The 22,825-nt window shown below is 35.1% G+C and overlaps 2 protein-coding genes and 2 pseudogenes across 2 annotated transcripts; all 4 read right to left on the reverse strand.

Moving 5' to 3' along the window:
• Nucleotides 1-2,090: 2,090 nt before the first annotated feature.
• Nucleotides 2,091-4,379, reverse strand: LOC120116232 (root phototropism protein 2-like). Its single transcript, XM_039136774.1, is given in 7 exon segments — nt 2,091-2,367; nt 2,370-2,709; nt 2,792-2,844; nt 2,847-3,516; nt 3,647-4,024; nt 4,115-4,184; nt 4,282-4,379. Coding segments are annotated over 7 exon segments (1,719 nt in total). The 5' UTR covers nt 4,344-4,379; the 3' UTR covers nt 2,091-2,221.
• A 6,229-nt stretch (nt 4,380-10,608) lies between these two features.
• LOC120116190 lies at nt 10,609-12,621 on the reverse strand (annotated as a pseudogene).
• Nucleotides 12,622-16,106: 3,485 nt separating this feature from the next.
• On the reverse strand, nt 16,107-16,676 carry LOC120116200. Its single transcript, XM_039136734.1, has one exon. The coding sequence runs from the start codon at nt 16,625-16,627 to the stop codon at nt 16,130-16,132; it is 498 nt and encodes a 165-aa protein (XP_038992665.1). The 5' UTR covers nt 16,628-16,676; the 3' UTR covers nt 16,107-16,129.
• Nucleotides 16,677-18,430: 1,754 nt separating this feature from the next.
• On the reverse strand, nt 18,431-22,825 carry LOC120116233 (annotated as a pseudogene).

The raw sequence follows: 22,825 nt of genomic DNA on the forward strand, positions 1-22,825 counted from the left end.
CCCACCATGGATTTTAAAACTTTTTTAATTAATCTCCATAAGGCGGCTTCAGATGGAGGTAATAACACTCTTCTCTTTGATTGTGTTGCTCGTGTATTAAATTGTTTCTAGAAAACCATAGATACCAGATAGTTATATCAGTAAGATGTTGTCTACCTCTATTTTGGGGTTGAAAGAATCTAAGAAGCCATTCCTTAAAAATAAAGTTATCTGCCTCATGTTGATGTCAAGTTTGGTCCAAATCGTTTTTGCAAATAAGCAGCCTCTGCTAAAATGAATCGTATCTTTCAGTATAAAACAACATCGGGGACAATTAGCATTAGTGGCAACTCATTTAATAACGAGAATGTGCATTGTAGGAACAAAGTTTTTCGCAAACTTTCAACTAAGGATCTTCACCTTCGATTGACATGAAACATTCCAGTTAAAATGGAAAATATTGTCTACATGATCCTCCAAATAGTTCTCTTTAATGAGCAATTTATAGCCACAACAAACCGAGTATAAACTCAATCCTTCACCTCGAACATCCTCCTGGGGAAACTAGAAGGCGAATATCAATTATAAATTGTGCATCTTCCTCATTAAAAATAGATTGAATTAGTTGGGTATCCTAGTGTCTTTCGTTTGTCAGGATTAAGTCCAAGACCTTATCAACCTAAGACGACATTGTGTTCGCCAACTTCTAAACTGAGAACCCCAACAACCAATAAGCATTTCATATAGAAACTTAGACTCCGGACCCTACTCTCGAGCCCAAACCCATCCCAAGAAGTCTCCTTGAGCTCCAAATGCTACGCCATTCTTTCCATCCTCTCCAATTCTTCTCTTTTGAATCCCCTATATCTCCATTATGCCTTCATCTCTATCACAGAGGAACACCGCCCAATGATCATTTTCTCACCGACCACAGTTCTTTCTTCAAACCAGAAGGGGTAAATCGTCAACGACCAATGACTCTCTGTGCCGAGATGCCTCACGCTACATAATACGTCTTAAAAGCTGACTGAAAGGGTCGAGAGCCTCCACTCTAACAGATTGTCGAGATTCCCCCACCTCGGAACTGTTGAGGTGTCTCTATAAGCCCGACTGGTGTAGGGATGGCCTCTCACTCTTGGTGATACATCTCGAAGTTGCTTCTAAAGAGTGTTGAGATACCTCCGCCACAGAGTAGAGATGCCTTTGCCATGGTAAGAGGAGAGTTGACCTTGTTGTCAGAATGGAAAAGATGCATTTAGTCGACAACCGGATCTCTTTGAGAGTGATGAGATGTCTTCTCCCTGGCCGAGGGCTTAGAGCTGCCTTTGCCCTATCTCTTGCAACTGTCTAAAAGAGATGAGATGCCTCCACTACCCCTCCACAACGTTGAGATATTACTATGACAATTGAACCCTCCTTGTGAGACGGTACATATAGCACGAAGAAAATGGCGTAGAAAAGGTTCTGCCTCCCCTTTTAACGCTCCTGATTAATACATCCACTTAAAGCATCAAAAACTTTGTGCGAAGAAACCTTCGCTTTGTAACGAATACCTCTACATAATCAATAAATTTGCGTGAAGAAGCCTTCACCATATAAAAATACCTCTACATAAAACATCGAGAACTTTGCACGAAGAAGCCTTCTCCACATACCAAATACCTTAGCATATAAAGCATCGAGAACTATGCTTGAAAAAACCTTCGTCCTATAACAATACCTACTTATAAAACATCAAGAACTTTGCGCGAAGAGGCCTTCGCTCTATAATGAATACCTTCGTACAAATTCAAGGATTCATTTTTTAAGACACATGATATCCAATAAGTAACTAGATATAACATATCAACAAAATTTTGAGTTAATAAATGGAATTATTTTTAAATTCATGTGCCAATTACATATCTAAGATTAGATATAAGGACCAAATAAAATAATAAAGCAACTAAATGTTTAAGGCGAAATTCAAAAGTAGCCCGTCTAAATATACTCTTGAGGAGTACCAGCAACAGTGCATAAAAATTTTGAATTTTGAAGGAAGGTTATGAAGCTGATGGATGGATGAAATTAAAAAGAAACAAATAAAAACTTTCCCTTGGTTCTGCCCACTATTCGTTTGACAAATTCAGCAGCTTATATAATTTATAACAAATTCAGATCGCTTATCACAAAAATATAGAAATCAAACAAAACATACAACATCAACCATCACAAACAAACGCGGCGGTAACTAATAAATTAATCAAGATATTGAAAACCTTCTCCTCCTGGGCTTGGTAACATCCACTCCAATGTTATCATCGATATGAGAAGTGTCCTTGGAGCCATGTCGGAAGGGATTTAGCTTGCCCAGAGTCTTGGACATGGAGGAGAAAAAGGTAGGCTTTTGGTCCCACTGCTCCTTGAACTTGTTCCAGTTTGATTGTTCTTCTGCATGTCGGATATGTACATCTTCATCTTCAAAAGCTCCGTTCGCAAAGCCTCGTTCTCCTTTACCAGCGATACGTCTGCCTTCAATTGATTCCTGGTGGTCACGGCGTCTGGCTCGGTGCGGTCATCCGGTCCGCCACTCCTTAGCTTCAGCTGATCATAGTACAACGCGTGCAAAACAATCTGCACGGGCAACCGCTTGTTTTGGGATGCATGCACTCGAGCTTCGTATGACAGCTTCAAGGGGTCCATGGAGCTGCATACCTTCTCCCTTTCAATCTCATCTAGATTTGGATGAGACTGCATGCATAAATTCATTTGTTAACTAATCCATATGCTCAACAATGGTAAAGCACTTAAGTTTAATTAGTATTAAGCAAACCTTGAGGTAAATGTCAATGGCCCGATAGAGATCATCCTCGACCTTTCTAGCTCCTTTGGGACGAGATTAGCAATACCGTTGAACTTGGAGATGGTGAGTTCAACCACGGTTGCTATCTCAGCAAGGTATGCGTCTACAGTCTTAGCAACTCTCTGCATGGCTGAGGAACTTACATCCCTAAAATCACCGCCGTTGAAAACAGCCATGTTCTTCTCTTTCTCCACAAACCCGGAGATGATCCTCCGGACGCTATCGAGTTCGAAGAGCCTCTCACCATCATATGTGAAAGAAAAAACCAAAAGATCTTCAACCGTGACATGCTCCAATATGAGCGAAATCCGTTTCTCCAGCTCGTTCTTGCAAGCACTGCAAGTTTTCAGAAAAATTGCAGAGCGGAGAAGACAACACAAGAAGTGGACCGGAAAAGCAGCTCTCTCTGCCGGTAGCAGTGCCACTATGGACTCCAAAAGCTCACGCTGCTGGATCCGAAGATCGGAGTCTATGGGCTCGGAGAACTTGATGCCATTGCCCGAGTGATTGCGTACTAGATCTCGGAGCCATCTCTCTGCGTAAGTTATGAGAGCGGTGGTTATGGTTAGCGCCTTCGCACCCTTTTGTTTCATTGAGGAAATGATTCTGCCAAAGAACTCAACGTCCAGGATCGACAGCTCTTCCGTCCACCAGTTTGGAGGCGTACGGCAAGGGAAGCTCGCCTCGCTACAAGCCTGCACACACCATTCATGTTCCAACCAATTGTATTTACTCTCTAATTTTGCTTCCTACCAAACCCAGCTGTGTTCTTGGTGGTATATATAAATAACATGATCAAACTGATTTGCATAAAAATATACTGACCCTAGCACTGGCGACATCAACGCATCTTTGAACAATTTTGAGTTCCTCAGCCATGGGAAGCAGATCCTCGCATGACTTGAGAACGACGACGGCGCCAGAAAGGCTAGAGAGGGCAACTTGTGAGAGGAAATCTTCGGTGCGCCCTGCTAAGTTGTTATCGCAGTATTTATCAGTCATTTGAAGATACTCGGCGGCACATCGGAGAGCCGCCACGTTATGGACCGTAATCTCGAAGTTGACGCCATAACAGAACTTTGCTGCTTTCTCGAAGATCTCAGGGCCTCCGGGGATTTCGGACAGGTTGATTCTCGTCAAATCTGCTTCTTCTGTTTCCATTATCAGTTTCCTTATGTAATTGCTCTTCGCCACCAGCATGAACTACACAATTCAAAACATCCTCAATTCAACACTAAACAATAAAAACATCATACACAAAGGCACACTAGTTCTGAAAAACTAATTTCACACCTTGTGAAGATTGAAATTGGCTTCACCAACTTCAACTATAACATCAGTGGGGATCTCTTGGGAGAAAACCCTGAAATTAGCCATAAATAATTACGTGTTTAGTCAAGAATCAGACTAGGATAATACAATTCATGCACAAAACAATTGGTCGAGTTAAGTATTTGTACCACTGGCCTGTCCTCTCCATGGCAGCTGACAGCCTGCTGTTTCCGTTCAAAGGAGTGGCCATAGGCGAGCTGCTCAGAGAAGAAATGGATCTGCTTCTAATATAAGAATCGGTACATCTTAGTTCTTATAGAGATTCTTGTTCAATTAACTTCTTTTTCTGTAATAATTGTTCGATTCATCTTATTGGTTCCTTTGATGTTGATTTTGAATCGTTTTGCTTTGCTACTTGTGATCTTATCCGCTGAGCTGTGACTAAGTTTTGGGTATGTACCATTCTACCCCAGCACTGCTTTACTACAGAAAGTACTTTTCCTTGGCTATCTGATTGGTTGTATCTTTTTGGTTCAAAATATCTAATTTATATCTGTGTAAGCTTGAACATCATGGGGATGTAAAGTATTTTATCTATTCAAGTTATCTTCTAAATAATGTAATAATAATTGGTTGCATAGTTGTAAAATTAGTCTTCTTATTATTTACGTTGATGACATAAAGGTGACATTGTAGCTGCTTGTTCAATTGTACAAGTCGAATACAAAGCTATGACATAAGGAATTTGTGAGCTCATTTGGTTGGGTAATTTTATGAAATTCTAATTTAAGGTTAATTTAAAATAGTTTAAACTTAAAATATTATCATTTTCAATTTAACTGTTGATCTTTTCTGGTCAGAAAATACTATGACATTGTAGCAGTTGTATTTATCATGTGAGTATATTATCGATTATTAAAAAAAATTTATAAATAAATATTATTTTGTAATCAATCAAATTAAAAAATATATAAGTTTAAGAGGTTAGAGCGGATAATTTGAAAAAATAAACTAGTATGCTATAATTTGTTTTGCCTGAAGAGTTTTTATTTTTTTAAAAGTTTACAAGTAGACTTAGTTATATAGACTATAATTAACGATAAGTTGATATAGTGAGATGCATCATTAGGTCTAAGATTAGAAATTTGAATTATGGTGTTTATAAATGAAGTAAACTGGGTTGGAAGGGTCGTTCTCGTCTCTATAGTACTCGATCTGCATTAGTCAATTGATAAATCAGATACCAATGATTATAAAAAAAGTTATATATCCTATAACAAAGGGTGCTCACTTCTCGAAATTAACTAGATTAATGGACTGAATCGAATTAGTTCGATCGAAATACGGTTAATTTTTTAATATTAAATTAATAGTTAATTATGTTCGAAATCGATTAATTAATCGAATAACTGAAAATATTAAATATATAATATATATTAAATACATATTTCTAAGCTCAAACTCATTAAGAATTAATATTAAAATATGTTTTAATCATATTAGACTCTTAAATTGTCAAGATCAAATTAATTTTTAATTAAAATAAAAAAATCTCTATTAAACTCAAATTAGATTAATTTAAAAAAATTATAAAAAGTTTCAATTAATTCGGCCACTGACAAATTAACCAAATTTTATTCAATTAGATTAATGGTTCGATTAATTTGGTTAATGGATATTTGGTCGGTTTGATGACCAGAATTATATCTTAATGGTATAGTTGTAATAATAATGATGTGTGAGGGACGAATAAGTAAATTGAAGACGATGATTAAATCTGAGAGGAAACATTTAGGAGACATAGGCCAGCACATCACAGCCAGCGGTCAATGAAATGGTGAGTGGGCCGAGATTTGTGTGTCCCCACTCTTTGAGAATTGAGAACCAATGCTTGGTTGGTGCTGATTTCATAAAGCTGTGGCTTCTGCATTGCCACGTGTTCCCTCCGATACAATATCCAAAATGTGGATGACGATAACAGCAGTGCAAGATCAAGTCCAGACTAATAGAAGCTCGACACGTCATACGTAAGTGCCAACATGCTCTTGATTTAATTGAAGAAATCGGTCCTATCCACTTCACTCAAAATTCGATTCAATTTTGGTTTTAATCGAATTAGGAGGACAGGAATAAGAATAATTGCTGGCCCCTCCTCTCATTCCTCATCTATCACCGCACGTTTTATACTATTATTCATCATGTATATGATTCACGGGACACAACGCAATATAGTGATTTTTTAATAAAAATTATATTTAATATTACATTTTAATTTTATTTTAATTATTTATAATTAAAAATTAATAATGATGTTAGAGTATTATTATAAGATAATATCATGTTATCATTAATTTTATTTTAAAATATTATATCAATAATTCTATTACTTTTTAACGATGAATAGATAAAATGAACAAGTTGTCAACATGAAATGTTTACACAAGTTAGGATAGACAACAACAATACTTTATGTGTCTTATCTTCAATCGCTTAATGAATTTATGTTTAAAAATCTACATTTAAAAACTTCAAAAAAAAATGTAAATAATTGAAGTAATAAGTGATTATGAACCCGAATGACCTAATATTTTAGAAGGCAAGAACTTGTTATAAATTACATTTATTTTTAATAAGTGATTAATTGAAGTAATATTTTCGGTTGGTCTAGTATAATAACTTTTCAAGTTGATACAGTAAAAAATATAATCAAATTTGTAATTTATTTAACATTTTTGGTTAGTAATGAGGAGTTCTTTGTTATCAACCTAAAATGTTACTCATGTAACTTAAATTTGTTGAAATTTCTGGTTGAATCTTAAAATGTTATCTTAGTTTTTAAATTGGATCAAACTTAATATTGAGAATATTTTAGGTTGCAACTTGAAATGTTACCAAACATATAACATATTCGGTTTGAAACTTGAAATGTTACTGTAAACACCCGTTTTTGTCTGGGTCTACAAAAAAATTATATTATATTATATTTATTATTATTTTTTTATTTTTTTTATTTTTGCAGGCCCCACACTCAACAACCCTGATTTAGTGAGATTCAAAAAATAAATCAACGTATTTGAGTCCTATTGAAATACTAAAACCAACGTATTTGAGTCCTATTGAAACACTAAAACCGAAGCATTTGAGTCTAAGTAGGACTCTAAATCTAAGCTAAAAATATGTTTCTTTAAACTATAAATAGACTATAAATAGACTCAAGCATCAAGAGGAAAGGATAGAGAAAAACGTGGGACCACATTCCAGAGTATGAAACACAAAGCACCCAGTGTGTTGCTGCTTCACACGATCCCAAGACATTTAAATCCAAGTCCGGTGTTACACCAGTGGTGCAAAAGCAAGCAAGAAGAAGCGCTAAGGATTTGTAGCTGAGCTGAATACAAGAACTTTAATTTCCATTTGTAGTTCGAAAGGTTTTTTTTAATTGCTTTTGTTGTTTTGGAACGTGTTTGTTTGCAGAATTTTATAACTAGATGGATATTAAATGCCTTTGAACAATGAGCTGGATAACCCCATGATATGCAATGGATGAATTTTTGTTTTTTTTTTCTTCTTTATAAAATACCAACGCTGACTGTTTTGAAATGGATGAATTCTATATTTATTGTGCTTATTTCACATGTTGGTGTTTCTCATATTCATTTGTCATAATAAATAGGAATTAGGAAATGATAATACATTATTTATTATTTTATGTATTTATTATTTTATTATTATTATTTATTATTCATTTTTTTTCTTTTTTTTTAGCATTCAATATTTTATTTTGTCATTTACCATTTTGTTTATTTTTTCTTCGGTAGTAATTTCAACCGAAGGTAAATAATTTGAATCGGATTTTTAAATTTCAATTTTCGCAATTAAAGACAACCGATAAATTAATTGGTACCAAAAGGGCGGTTCAAGGGTGCTAATCTTTCCTTGACCATAACCGACTCCGGAACCCCACACGTTTCTGGTACAACGCAGATCATGTAAGATGGTGTCCGACTCACCTAAATTCATTTTAAAATGGTTGGTGGCGACTCTAACCCAATTCATTCTAGTCAAAGCCCAATTCCGGGCCCAACTGAAAGACGATTCCGACAGCTACCTAACATATAATATTTTAGGTTGGTATTGGTAACATTTTAGATTTCAACCTATATTCTTACATGAGTTTTTGATCTTCTTAGGTTGAATGTTTAACGACAAGTATAGAAACTTAGACTCTGAATTCCGATACACACCAAGCAAACCTAAAATATTATATATATATATATATATATATATTGGTAACATTTTAGGTTGAAAATGATAAGTATTAAAACTCAAAAAATAAGTTTCGATACTTACCAATCCAACTTAAAATGTTATCAATATTTATTACATTTTAGATTTGCTTGGTAAGTATTGCACACATAACAAAAATTTCGATACTTGTTGTGAAATATACTCAACCTAAAGTATTATATATTTTGTAACATTTTCAATTTATTATCTAAAATGTTTTGATACTTGTCGTGAAATATTAAATTGGAACCAACTTAAAATTTTAGATAATATTTAGTTGTATCAGGAAATATTTCGATACTTGTTTGGTATTTGTAGATGTCGTACAGCAGACTCATTCACCATAAAGGGATGTATGATGAAAACATCACCTAAGCTCACTCATTTACTTATTATTCATTGTCATTCTAAATATATACTATCTATAACGACCTAGGATTATAAGGATGGTCAACAAAACCTAACAAAGGTTTCGCCCAAACGACGACAACACTTTACCCCGGAAATACCAAACCTACGTGAAGGGATAATTAGGGATTATAATAGGTCGGGTTAAGATTTTTTCCATCCAAATTCAATTTGAATATAACATTTTTCTTTTCATCATTTGATTCGATTTAAATTTATGAAAGTTTTATTCAACCTAACTTTTAAGATAAAAACTCGTAATTGTACCTAATTTGACCCAATACAGTTGAATATTTTTTTTCAATTTATTAGATAAAATATGAATCTAATTGAACAAATATAAATAAAAAAATATTATAATAATTATCTTAAAATATATAGAAGTTAATTATATTATTATTTTAGGTCGAGTTAGATATTTTTTAATATATAATTTGATCTTTATCTTTTAAAAAATCTAAATTTTTTTTTTAAATTTCTTATAAAATTAAATAAAATCAAAATTGATCAAATTTTAGATAAATATCCATCATTAGGACCTCAATTTACCCCGAAATACCAAACCCGCCCGCCTTCACACCGAAATACCAAACCCGCCCGCTTCACACCGAGCGTGACAATCTTGAAAGCAAAAGAAAGCTGTGGGTTCAATGCAGACCACAATTTAGATGTACAAGGACGGGAGGTGAGAGGGGAGGGGACACTCATTTATTGCTTTCTCATAGGCTACATGGCTAATAAAAGTTTGCAATTTGCAAAAAGAGTACGGACAATATTAATTGTACTCTCCCCACATATGACAGTAATACCACCAATCATTCATCCTCTGTACTATTAATCACATTAATGCATTTTTCTTCATATACATTCTCCCCTTTTGTAGATTCCAATTTCAGTTCAGTTCTTCAATTTTCCACTCATTCACCTAATAAAGGATAATCTTTGTTACATCTTAAGAAAAGACCCTCTAGAAGTTACCGAATCTTCGTTAATAAAGATTGTTGGAGGACTACACTATCTGACCAGAACCTCTAGAAGTCCTCCGAGGACATCTCACCATATCCGAAATCATCCTATGTTGGGATCGTTCTCCAGAGTCCACACTCTTCAATTTTTGACATGGCTTTTGATAAAGTCAAATCTGAGAGTTGGCAATATATCTACATAATATATAAGCATATTAACATGCATGATGTCCCTAAGCCTGACACTAGTCACTCTACAATACAGGTATTTATAATACCCTAGGAAAGTCTAAAAAAGGATCTACTCTATAAGTTCTCATTAACATCATTCATCTTCTCCTTCACGACGCTACTCTTTTGCTCATTCTCTTATAGAGAATCATCGATCAATGGTCAATATTCTACTAGTTACGACTCTTGGCCAAAACTAGAAGGGATGAACCGCCAACGATAGACAATGTCAAATTTATTCCTATCAACAATTGGTTTGATGAACATGGAACACATTCCGACATAAAAGAATCAATTGAGATGAAACCCGACCCTTATTTCCTATTCAAACATCCATGTAAGTCAACATGTTCAAAAGTTAGCTAATGTCTCTCTTGAGCTTGTGACGGGTGAAAGGTATAGATGAGGTATCGACGATGGTATTTTTGGGAGAGATCTTGGTCAGAAAAAATTTTAACGGGAAAGATAGATTCATCGAGATAAATTTATGGATCGAAAGTCTTATCCGATACCATGTAGAAAACTGGTATTTTGAAGAAAACTCTCTTAGTACATGTTAATGTTGTAATGCCTTTAAGGCGCGCAAACATCAAAGTTCTTACTCTATTGTGGTAATTTCAACATTCACCTCAATAATGAGAGGCATATCAGATCCCCATATTGAGAAACAACTTCTTTACACTCAGCACTGACCACTCCTTCTGCTCCAATAGCGTGATTGATTTCAGTGACAACTGCCTGAACTCACCACATGTTATTCATTGAACATTAAACTCAAAACACCGAGTATACATATATATAAAGAGGTCTTACTGTGGGGCCAGCAAGTAAGGATGTTCCAGAATCCACAATAGCAGCACAGCTTCCCAAACAAACGCCTGTGGAATGGTTCCCAATAAGAAAGTCCCCCATGCCAAACTGAAAAACAATTTGGAGACATTGAGGAATAAGTTCCCTTCCACAAACAAAAAGAATACTACTCTTGCAATAAAGAAATCCACAAGTTTGGCAATGGCAGGATAATAAACTGTTTTAAGGTATGTTTAGCCATTAGTGACTCTCCACTCAACTGCCAATAGCCTTTTTGAGTAATAGGAACATAAGTATGCTTGCCCTTATAGTGCATAGGGTCAACACCACCAAAAACAATTTCACCTCTTTATGTGGTCGATGGATCCCTGTTAAGCCAGAATGAAAACATGTCGTCTCTGACAGCACCTTGGTTCAACATGTTGTACCTGTATGTACTCTTGTCATGCTTTACTTAGTGTATCTCTCAACAATAATGGAAGAAAAATCACAATGAAATTAAAGAAAGTGTGTAGTTGAATTAGTTCACAAAAACAACACTAGCATACCACACAGGAGTAGCATTCCCCACTGAAATCTCCTGGAATCCAAGCCCAAGGATTCCATCGAACTTTGCCAACACAATAGTAGGGAAACTTCCTTATCGGGTAGCCTCAATGAAAACCTCAAGATTGAAAGAAAAGAAATTTTGTAAACAAATTGAAATTGAAAGAGCTAATTTTTCAACGAAAGGAACTCAAAAGAAGATAAAACCCACTTGATCCTTAACAACAAGACCCCCAACTTCAACATTTTCTTGACTGAAGAAACCAGATATTGATCCAGATCCATAATTTATTTCACATGGTTTTCCTGAATCACATAATTTATTTGTAAGTTCCAGCAAGAAGCATCTTGAACGCATGATTGAGATGAAACAAACAAAATTACCAATCTTGGTGTATGTACTGGATCGGCTAGACTTATATTTCTAGTGGAAATAGTAAGCAATCTTCAAGTAGACATAAATAAAAGGTAAGATTAGTAATGCTACCATAGCGTGGCAACAACAGTTGTACAACTGAGAAGAAACTTACAGAGAAGTAGCACTTGGAAGAAGGAACCCAGAGATTGGAACTGCCAGTGTCAAATATGACGGTGAAGTTTTGTGGATGTGAGCCAATGCCTATTACTCCATAATATGGGGCATCCATGTAGTTTTTTAGAGGTATTACCTCTCCGTCTGAACTTCTAAAGTTACGAAGCATGCCCTTACAATTCGTGCAGTCTTAATACCATTAAGATCCAATCTTTGCTTCTTTAAAGTAACTCAGGATAGGCCAGCAGAGGGAGAGGGAAGAAATAAGGTTGTAAAGACCCACAAGCACAAAGTCACTTGAACAAGTTTGGGCACCATGTTTACACAAACACCTGAAACATTACAGAGAGAGAGAGAGAGAGACAGTCGGTTCAAGGGTCATCCTAGGCATTCATGGCTAAAGATGAGCAATGAGCCAAAAACAAGGTATGCATATATAGAGCTGCATGACGTGAAAACATTATACATATTATATTACCTTTGCTAAGAAAAGCTTTAAAGACAGTAGCTGCCTGTGGGTGTGGTTGCAGCTGAGATTCCAAGCTTCAAAACCATAAGCAAGTGCGTATCTTTATACTTTGAGGAGTGAGTAGACGAAGACTATGCATTGCATTGCATGCTCCTCTAACTACCACGAGAAATGATGAGCTCCAAACTAAGCGAATGAGTATTGACCCTTGTTTATCTAGGAGTAGCCCAGTGTCACGGTTGGGACTCGCTTTATCTGGATTCCAAAAGATAATCACGCTTCGGTTGGTGATCGACACGTGGTCGTTAATAATGCTATATAGGTGTATTCATAAGAGTAGTTGATGGTCGACCCGTTGTTATTTACGATGCACTATCTGTGTGGATCTTATATTCGCGTCCTTGAAAATTCACACTAGTAGTATATTTATTTATACCGAGAATCACAGAACTGGGGTCTACCGATAGTAACAATTTGTTTTAATTAAAATTATTTTTCGCACGTACTAGATTATCATATTAAAAGGTGAATTCCACTAGCAATGAAGATTGCATTGCCGAATACAAGTAGTAAAATGAAAACAAATATGTACAATCATTACGGAAAGATGAGAATGAGAACACATTGGGGGAAATTACAGAGAATCTTCCTGAGTATAACACCCTAGAAATTGCATTGAAACTTCCTTCCATGTTATCCTCACAATAATACGACAAACTAATCCATAAATACAGCTCTTAGGGATTGGAAGATACCACCTTCTTTATGTTATCCGTTTGTTGATGTACAAATTAGCTTGTAGTTGCCAATTTGTTTTGATTCTGACGCTGCTGCTTCTTGGATATATGGAAGATAAAAAATATCTACCGAGGCGGATTGAATTATAGGAGGTAAGCTTTTTAATTTCAAAAGAAATAAGATCTTAAAACATAATTAAAAACTATAAAAATTAAGAGATTAAAGGTTTAATTTCATTAATTTTAAAATTCAAACATCTTGAAATGTATTAAATCAGATATATTTGGAATTAAGGCTTAATTCTATTAATTTTAAATCTAACAATGCTCGAAAAACAATTATACCAATTTTTTTAGAGAAATATAAGCTTAATTATAATAATTTCAAAATTACTAATGACTTAAGATGCAATTAGACCGTCAAAGGCCATAAAGGCCTAAAATCCAATTTCATTCAATTGGAGCTTTTAAATTTATTAGTTAATTGAATGGCCATAAAGGCCTAAAATCCAATTACATTCAGACCCATTATCCATTACACTCGTTGGCCCAACAAAATCCAATTACACTACCAATAAAATCAGCCCAACTATCCCATGGTCCAACAAACTAAACCGGCCCACAACCCATTTACACTAACTCTCAATAAAATTAGGGTAAGCTACATGTTTAGTACCTAAACTATTACTTTTGTTTTGTTCTAATACCCGAATATGTTTTTTTTAAACAATACCTAACGTTTAATTTAAGTTTCATTTTAATACCTTACCATTAAAAACTTAACGTTGATTTTGACGTGTCACCATGAGATAATGTCATGTCGCCATTGAAAAAAAAGATATATCGTCAGCAATTCTGTTAATTTTTTTAACGATATGATATCAAATTAAAACCTAAATTAAATGTTAGGTATGATTTTGAAAAAAATAAAGTTCGAGTACCAAAACAAAATAAAAGTAACATTTTAGGTACTAAAGATGTGGTTTACCCAAAACACTATAACCTAATCCAACCCTCATTGACCACCGTCACCAGCGCCAGCCACGACAACCGCTATGTCTGCTAGTCCTTTCCTTTGGCATCACGATCAAACAACTTAACCAAATAAACTCGAACGAAAGATAGATACGAACAAATTTGATCGCATTGAAAAACAAACCACAAAAGAGGATAAAGTTATTGAAAGACCACTGACAAATAACAAATCAGAATCGAGCGCCGTGAAAATACTATCCACGAATGCAAATCGCATATCCAAATCCAATCAGAGTGTCCAAAGTAGAGAATATTAACGTGATAACAAATAAGCGTCATCTTGATCAGTCGTGATGATATTAAATCTAACATTGAAAAAATGATAAACGAAAACAATGACCAAACGACAAAAAACATCCCATAAAGACAAAGAAAAACGTGCTATAAAGGCAGAAGAAGACGTACCATAAAAGCATAAGAATACGTGCCATAAACGTAGAATTATTAAAAATAAAAAAAGAAAAAGACAAAGATACATTGTAATAAAGCAAAGGAAAAACAATGAATATCAACAGCTGACGATCAACACCAAGGATGCTGTCGTCGTTGATCACAAAGATGAAGAAAAGAGACTAACGACAACTGCGAAAAAAGAGTGAAAAATAGGACAAACCCTAGATAAGTTCTATATAATCTAATTTCTAATCTAATAGAAGTAATAATCAATAAATGAATCATTTAATAAAATTAATTTAATAGTTATAATTAAATTATTTAATGTAATAATCATAATTAAAATAGAAAGTAAACTTATTAATTTAATTATTATAATTAAATTATTAATCTAATGATCATAATTAATAACTTGTTCTAAATTCTGAAGAATTATTTTTTATTAACTTTATCAATCCCAAGTTATTAATTATTTATAAAATACAATTTATAAATATAAAAAGTAAACATATTATAGTTAATTATGTTACTTTAAATAGTGAATAAATATTCTGTCACATTATAACATCAAAAAATTATAATCTTACAACTTCATCAATTATAACTTACAAGTTAAGTAAATACAAAGTCATGTGAATATCATATCAGTTCAATAACAAGTTGGATCATTTACAGGTTGAGTCAATTATAGATCAAGTTTATAACATGTTAACATCAGTTATTTATCAGGTTACTCTTGAGTTTAGATTCATATAAGGTGGATGCAGATTAGGCCCGGTTATCATATTATCATGTTCAATTCGAATTGAAGTCGGGTATAGTTCAGGTTAAGATCTAAAATTCTCAAGTCCAACTCATGTTCAAATTAATACCAATTTAAATTCGAATCGATTTCAAATCATTGTCACCTCAAATCACAAATAATTTTAACCAAAATCAATTTCCGTCAATTTTACATATAAGATCAACTTTTTACCTTCCTAATGTTACCATTATACCGGAATTCTATTTGGTTTGACCCGTAAAGAGGAAAGGCCCGCCTCACGTGAAAAATAGAGTACATTTTGCAACTTGCAAAGCATTTGGTTGCTGCCAATAGGCTGAAAATATGGTTCATGCAATTGCAATGCGATGCAACATCATTTTCTGAATGTAGAACCAACAACTTTTTTATTGACGTAATATTAAAATTAGCACCCAATGCTTATAAAAAATGATTATATTTATTTTTATTATTTTTCAATGATTTTAACTATTCAACGTTTTATTTTATTTTATTTTTCTTTATTTTTAAATTATTTTGTTCATCAACATTTCATTTTAGGATTAAAAACTCTAATTTAGAGTGTTAACCGTTTGTTAATTAGTTGAGACAAAATACTCTAAAAAAGAATAAAAACCAAAATAACCATTTTAGTCGAGACAAAATACTCAAAAAAATAAAATAAAATAACCATTTTAGTAAACCTTGACATTATACAATTATATTATTTTCATTGATTGCTTCAACTGATGATAGTAGTAAATTACGCTAGTTAAGAAGATAACAAATGCCAAAGCAGCATATATGGAAGGGAATAGGCATTTCGAAATTTAAACATAAACTTGTGTAGACTGAGTGTTCTAGACCTCCTTCACTACATTCACAGCTTCGGTCTTCACTTGATCCTTGTCTTGTTTCTTCTCCTTAACTTCACCTTCAATCTCAAAAGCTGATACAGGGAAAGATCTGGAGAGGCCCGCAGGTGTCTTGAAAGTGATTTTCCCAGTTGGTGGATCATCAACATAGATATCACTGAGCGTGATCCAAACCAGAACCTCCTTGGTCTTCACCCCAGTGAGCTTCTTGATCTTGTTTTTCTCCACCACAGCGGTGACCTCATTTGCGTAGGAAACGAGCCTCCCGATCTTGTCGAACCTGTGGGTTATGCTCTTCTTCTGTTTGAGCCACACGAAACCTGTTTCCTTCACGTACCCACATTCTTCGATGTCTCTGAGGGGCAACAGTCCTCTGGGCATCCCTACTTCCTCCAGCAGAAACTTCGATTTCTCTTGGCATGTCTCGTCTCCATGGTACATTTCTGAAGCACTGGCTTTGATCTCTTCGGTCACGAGAGTCATCCTTCTTGATTTCCTGTATTTTTTTTTTTGGGGGGGGGGGGGGGAAGATGATATGCTGAGGCCTCAAGAGAGTGGGGTTGATATAGTTGTAAAACCTATTTATTCACCCTTGTGGGACGGAAAATATTTTGATAATGCCATTAGCATGCGCATGCACATTCTTTTTATATATATATATAGGGTGAAAACAAGAATTTTTGTCAGTAAAATCAGGACTTGAGGTAGAGATATCTGGGTGATTGGCCCTTCGATCTTGACTAACTTTTTTTATTAAGTATATAAGTAATATATTTTTAAGATAAATGTTTGGGTCAAATCTATAGGTGAAATAATATAAGTATATTGTCGACCAATTGAAACCTAAGTTTTGATGGGTCTAGTTTTAGTTTTAGTCCCTATAGTATACTGAAATTATGTATTTATCCCTTGAACTTTAATTTGATATAATTTGACCATTTATCTTTATTATGTTGTTTGGAGTTTCAAATTGATAATATTATATTCTATATAGATTTTTACACTATGATAGTTGGAACAACATTTTTTATATTAAAAATCTATTTCATCACTTTAACGATAACTATTAACAATGATATCAATTTAGGTTTAGTGATAACATCAAGAAAGTAGATGATCAAACTATGTAAAAAAATAGAGAGATCAAATCTCAAATTCAAGTATAATTGAGAAGGTAAAGCCAGAATTAGACCATTCAGGTAACACAGCTAACGGTGGGTGAAGAGACTAGGGCATTTATGATACAGTTGGAAATTCGATAAATTAAAAAGGGTAAGTGAGCGGTGGTGGGTGTTGGCTTGATGAATGCCAATACGAATACGCCCACTGTGTCATTTAGGTGGGAAGGGGAATAAATTTTGGTCTCCCCGATATCATATTTTAAAGGTCCAGGGACCATTCTTGCGATTTATTCTCTCTTCTTTTTCATACTTGAAATTTATACTCCAATACTGATTGCAGTTGGGAAAATAAGTGTTCCATGACAACATATTCAAGCACTTTCGTTGCATACTATTTAGTATGGAAAACAGTAACATGAAAATACCTACATTTTCTTTACCAGAGATAGGAAAGGAAATTACTAGCAATGGAACAAGGAGCCTACGTGCTTATCGTCATCCTAGAAAGAGTTTTTTTTTAATGAATCTAAGGTGAATATAATGTAATATATGTTCAAAGATTCTTAATTTTTTGATAATAAACGGTCATATAACTGTATATGCGGTTTTTGAACTTAAACATTAAGAGATAATAATAAATGCTTTAACTATCGAGATCACTTTATTCGTGCCATCCTAAAAATACTTGAAAGCGGATCAGTGGCTAATTTCTGAAACTTATTTACTATCTCTGAATTCAAGGAGGAGCAGCCTTTAATATTTTTCTGATCTGCCACTGTGACTTTATGGGTCAAGAATGGTAGGTCCACCAAGCCCCCTTGACTGTCCTTGCATTGCATTCATGTTTCGCTACTTTTACATCGCAACAAGAAGTTGAGTAAGAGATATTTTGTGTTGTTTACTATTTTGAAAATAATTGGCAAGGTAACATGCAAGTTAGATTTACCTGCTACTGCTCGTATTTGTAAAAACGGGAATACAAAATATACATTTTTTTCATCGAATAGTAGAGAATACATGCAGCTTTTATATACACAATTACTAATTTTTCCAACTATGTGCTAACCATACTGACCAACTTGCCAACTACTTTCTACATTCCCAATAAAGTGAAGACACGGCAAAAGACTACGCGCCGGAACAAAAACCGACCCCTTTCGCAGCGATGGACGAAAATGAGAACATACAAGCCCAAAAATTCCACTGCAATGAAAGCAGACCTACCAAAACTTGGGCTCAAGTTCTTGAACTAAACACTTCGTCTAAAATTGAAGCCACCAGGTGGAACACTGGCCTTCTGGTTAACTCCAAAATTAAAGCCTTGCTGATTTTCATTCCCACCATCTTGGAGATTCTGTTCGTCTTCTTCCTCTTCAGCCCAGTATCTCTCCAAGATCTTCACAGTCTTCTCGTATATCTCATAGTTGTCATGAGTTTGAAGGTCTTTAATTTTATCCAACCCTTCACATTCATCAATCATTTGTGCATATAGATTGATTCCATCGTTCATTCCCATTTCTTTATCAGCCTCACCAACCTTCAGAATGTTCTCAAGCCCCTCGAGGCACACACTCACAACCCGTGGATCTGGACAGATTAGTAGGTCACACAGAGGCTTAATGCAACCTTGGCCCACGAGGAATCTGCAAAATAAAACATCACATGAGGTTTGCCACATTCAAGGAAGACTAAGTTTCAGTCTCACATGCATATGATTTAAGCATATGGTTAAGAACCATATCATGAAAGATTACTCAAATGAGGACCACATTTTCATTACGCATTTCCATAAAAGCATGTACAATCTAGCTATTATTCACTTATTAAAATTGACATGATTTGTCATCATATTATGATGAAATAAGTTGAAAGAGAATAAATATAATGATTGCCTTCATTACCCCATTAACTAACTAATTTAGTAAAGTAAGCCAAAAGCTCTTGTTCCCATTGATATTGGAGCCAAAAGATATTGTTCCCATTGATATTGGAGCCAAAAGATCTTGTTCCCATCGATATCTGTGTACACGTGTGTACCTTGATGCTTATATTGCATTTGGACAATATCTGTTTATATTCTCAAGTGAGTCCATGTGTGAAGGTTTGCATGCATTTACGTGTCTTTTATAAAAACATGCATGAATATTGGATCCAAAAAGGATAAACTGATATGTAAGAAGAAAGGAAGCAGGACATACAGAATCTGCTCATGAGAACCTCCAGAGGTGGCATTTGAGATGGCCCATGCAGCCTCCGTCTTAATGTCAAACTCTGCATGTTGAAGAAGGTGTACAAGAGGGAGAATAATATTGGCCTCAATGACTGCCTGTGCCACATAAAGTCAATAAAAAATATAAATAAGAACACTAGAGCCGCTAATAAGAACACTTCCCAGAACTAGTATCAACTGAAGTCAGTCCAAATAAGCAATGCTTCAGCAGCTGTCAACTAAAATTTATCAACGCTTCAGATTTATAAGCAACACATGCTACCACTTCCTTATCCAGGCAAACAAGATGACTGAATATCATACCCTTCCAGCACACGTTGAGGAAATAAATCCTCATAAAACAAAAGACGGATAGGGAAACTATACCTGTATTTGAGCTCTATTCCCGGCTGTTATATTGGAGATAGTCCAGCAAACTTCTTTCTTGATGCTTTTTTTGTGATTTTGTACAAGAAATTGATAGAGCTGAGGAAGCACCTTGTTGTCAATCAAAAACTGAAAAATGTACGTAGTGTTATTGCGGCTTTTGAAGCAAAGAAAGAAACATGACAACAATTGTTTTTCTATGTAAAATAATATGTAGTTTGTTTACTATTTCCTTACACTTGCATTAAAGTTGATTGATAACAACCCAAATGACACAAAGAAAGCAAGCACAATAGACAACAGAAATGACGCTGACTGTTGTGAACATGCATAAATGTATTTTATACCTGAGTCTGATTATCATCTCCACTGACAATATTTCCCACAGTCCGAAGAGCAGGTACAAGAACTGTAGGCGATGGATGACTGGCATAAGTGAATGTTGGTCAGCACTAGTAGTCAAAATGTTAACAAGAATAAACCCACAAAGTATACAGGTAAAAACCCTGTTACAGAAGCGAAAACTATTGGCAGTAGCTGAAATGGAGAGGATGCATGGTATCCACGCTGAAAAGGTACTTAGAAAAGGATAGCAAACTAAGGTTGTTAGCATTCCAGTATTTCTAGAGCACTCATAAGCTTACGCTAGAAGTTCCACCAATCGTTGGCAGACCCCAGCTTCAATGACCGCCTGAATTTTGTCAATTGGGCCATCTGAAAGATAAGATAGTGCCCAGCAAGCATCTGTCAGAACTTCTTCATCATTCAAGTAAATAAGTTCCTGTAGAACTGGTAAGGCAGGTTTCACCTGAAAAGAATACAAGATTGTTATCATAAGCTCTATTAAGCTACCAAAATGAATGGCTAAAAACAATAAAGTAACTGTGAAAACTTCTTTTATTACAATATCCACAGAAGCCTCCACAATCTCTACCTGCTCAAATGGCGTCGGCGGCTTGCCACGGCAGAAATTAGATAATGTCCATGTAGCATTCCTCAGCATGGATAATTTGGAGCGCTCATTTAACTGAGCCAACAATGGCATTAGCGCACCATTACCGAGAACTAGATCTTTACAACTTGGAGAATCACCAGCAACATAACCTAAAGCCCATACAGCCTAAACAGAAAATATAGGAAGCCAGGGTACTAAATGCATCAGTCGCTGCTGCCTAAATAATATCGATAGAGCATCTGCACATAGATCAAATGTAAAATATACTGGTCCGACAAGTAAAGCAAATGCAGAGAATGTAAAACTAAAATCCTAACAATACATGTTACATGGAAAGTAAGAGAATATTGTCACTCTAAACAGGTGCAGAAGATACAGATGAGTTATTGGGACAAGAACTGACCTTTTCTCTAACATCATCACTAGCAGAGCTAAGCAGCTGCACAAACATTGGAACAGCACCATGTTCAATAACAACCCGCGTGTGCTCCGATGTTCCGGAGGCAACAATAGTCAAAGCCCAGGCAGCCTCAAACTAAAATCAAAGGCAAGTAGCATCAGTAATAATAATCTCTTATACAAATTATTCCAATTTCAACACGAGGCTCAAACATCATACTTGCAATTGGTGTACATCCTGCCTTCCAAGAAACTCCACGAATCGAGAGACAACTCCAGTTTGATTACTTCATCAATTGGAGGTCTGAGCTCTACAGATAAAGTAGATGAAAGTCAACAACATATGTGGACATATTCCTTAATAAAAGAACTGTTCTAAGAATATGAATTAGAAAATACAACTTGCCTATAGATAACAGCTTCCTAAACTGAGTTGTGGCTTCTAACTGCGAGGCAGGATTGTCAGACCACACCCCTTGTACCATCATAGGAATATCTTCCAGCTGTTAGATATCATCAGGAATATTATTTTCAGGATCCATATAACGAAAAGCCTAAAATTGAGAGGATCACAACCATAACAAAATCCTCTCCCACACTTTCTCTGCATTCCAGCAGAATGCAGACCTAAAGTTAGATAACCTAACTCAAGAACAGAACTTCAATACACATTTACCCTTTCCAAATCTCAACTCTGCCTGAAGAAAGAGATAGGATCTAAAATGCTAAATTTCATCCTCATCTAATCCCTTTTATCAAGCAGTAAAACCGAACAGACAATGGTTATTTGAAGAAAACACTCCTCTCATTGAAAAGCTAATAGAGCACAGAATATCAGAACATTGTCATCCTAAATACATAACCCCAACCAATTCCCCCTTTTCTGTCAATTAAAAAACAGGTATTTCGGCAAACCCTGCATTCAAAAGACTATCGATCTCAAATCCTTGAAACATTAGGGGAAAAATAATAGCAGACATAAAAAAAAGAAAAGTTTTTTGCTTATTCGGAATAAGAACGCCCCTCCCTTTACCAAAATACTTATACTTTAACCACTATAAATCAGAAAAAACAGCACGAATAAAAGTGAGTTTAAAGATCTTGATTGAGTGAAGAACCCAAATCTTGAAGAAATATATTTTTCTAACTTACGTTAATAAAGGAAGATCTTTCCTTTCCGATGTAAGAATTAATGATTGCAATTGAATAATAACAGCAACGACAACTAAAACTAGTAACAAGAAAGAACTCAGTCACATCGAGATCACAAAATTTGCTATCAATAAAGAACCCAAAAGGAAAAGAAAATTCTACCTCTTTTTGAATAGCCTCAGCATATTGGACAGAATCGAGCAAAGACCGGTGAGACTGAAGAAGAAGGCCTTCTCTACGCTTTTTGAGGAGATTGTCTTCGCGCTTGTTCTTCCTGATCTCAACCAAATTGTCTTCTCTTCTCCTTCTGGCTTCATCTGCATCCACCCCAATCTTGTAACTCTTCTTCCGCACCTCGGTTCGGGTACCTGGTCGAAGCGACATTCTCTTCTCTTTTGAATCCTTGTATTGATGTGTTTGTAAACTAAATGGAAGGGGACTGATTCGTGGATGAAGGG

This window comes from Hibiscus syriacus, unplaced genomic scaffold, assembly GCF_006381635.1.
Source record: "Hibiscus syriacus cultivar Baekdansim isolate YM2019G1 unplaced genomic scaffold, ASM638163v2 tig00110287_pilon, whole genome shotgun sequence".
NCBI lineage: Eukaryota > Viridiplantae > Streptophyta > Magnoliopsida > Malvales > Malvaceae > Hibiscus > Hibiscus syriacus.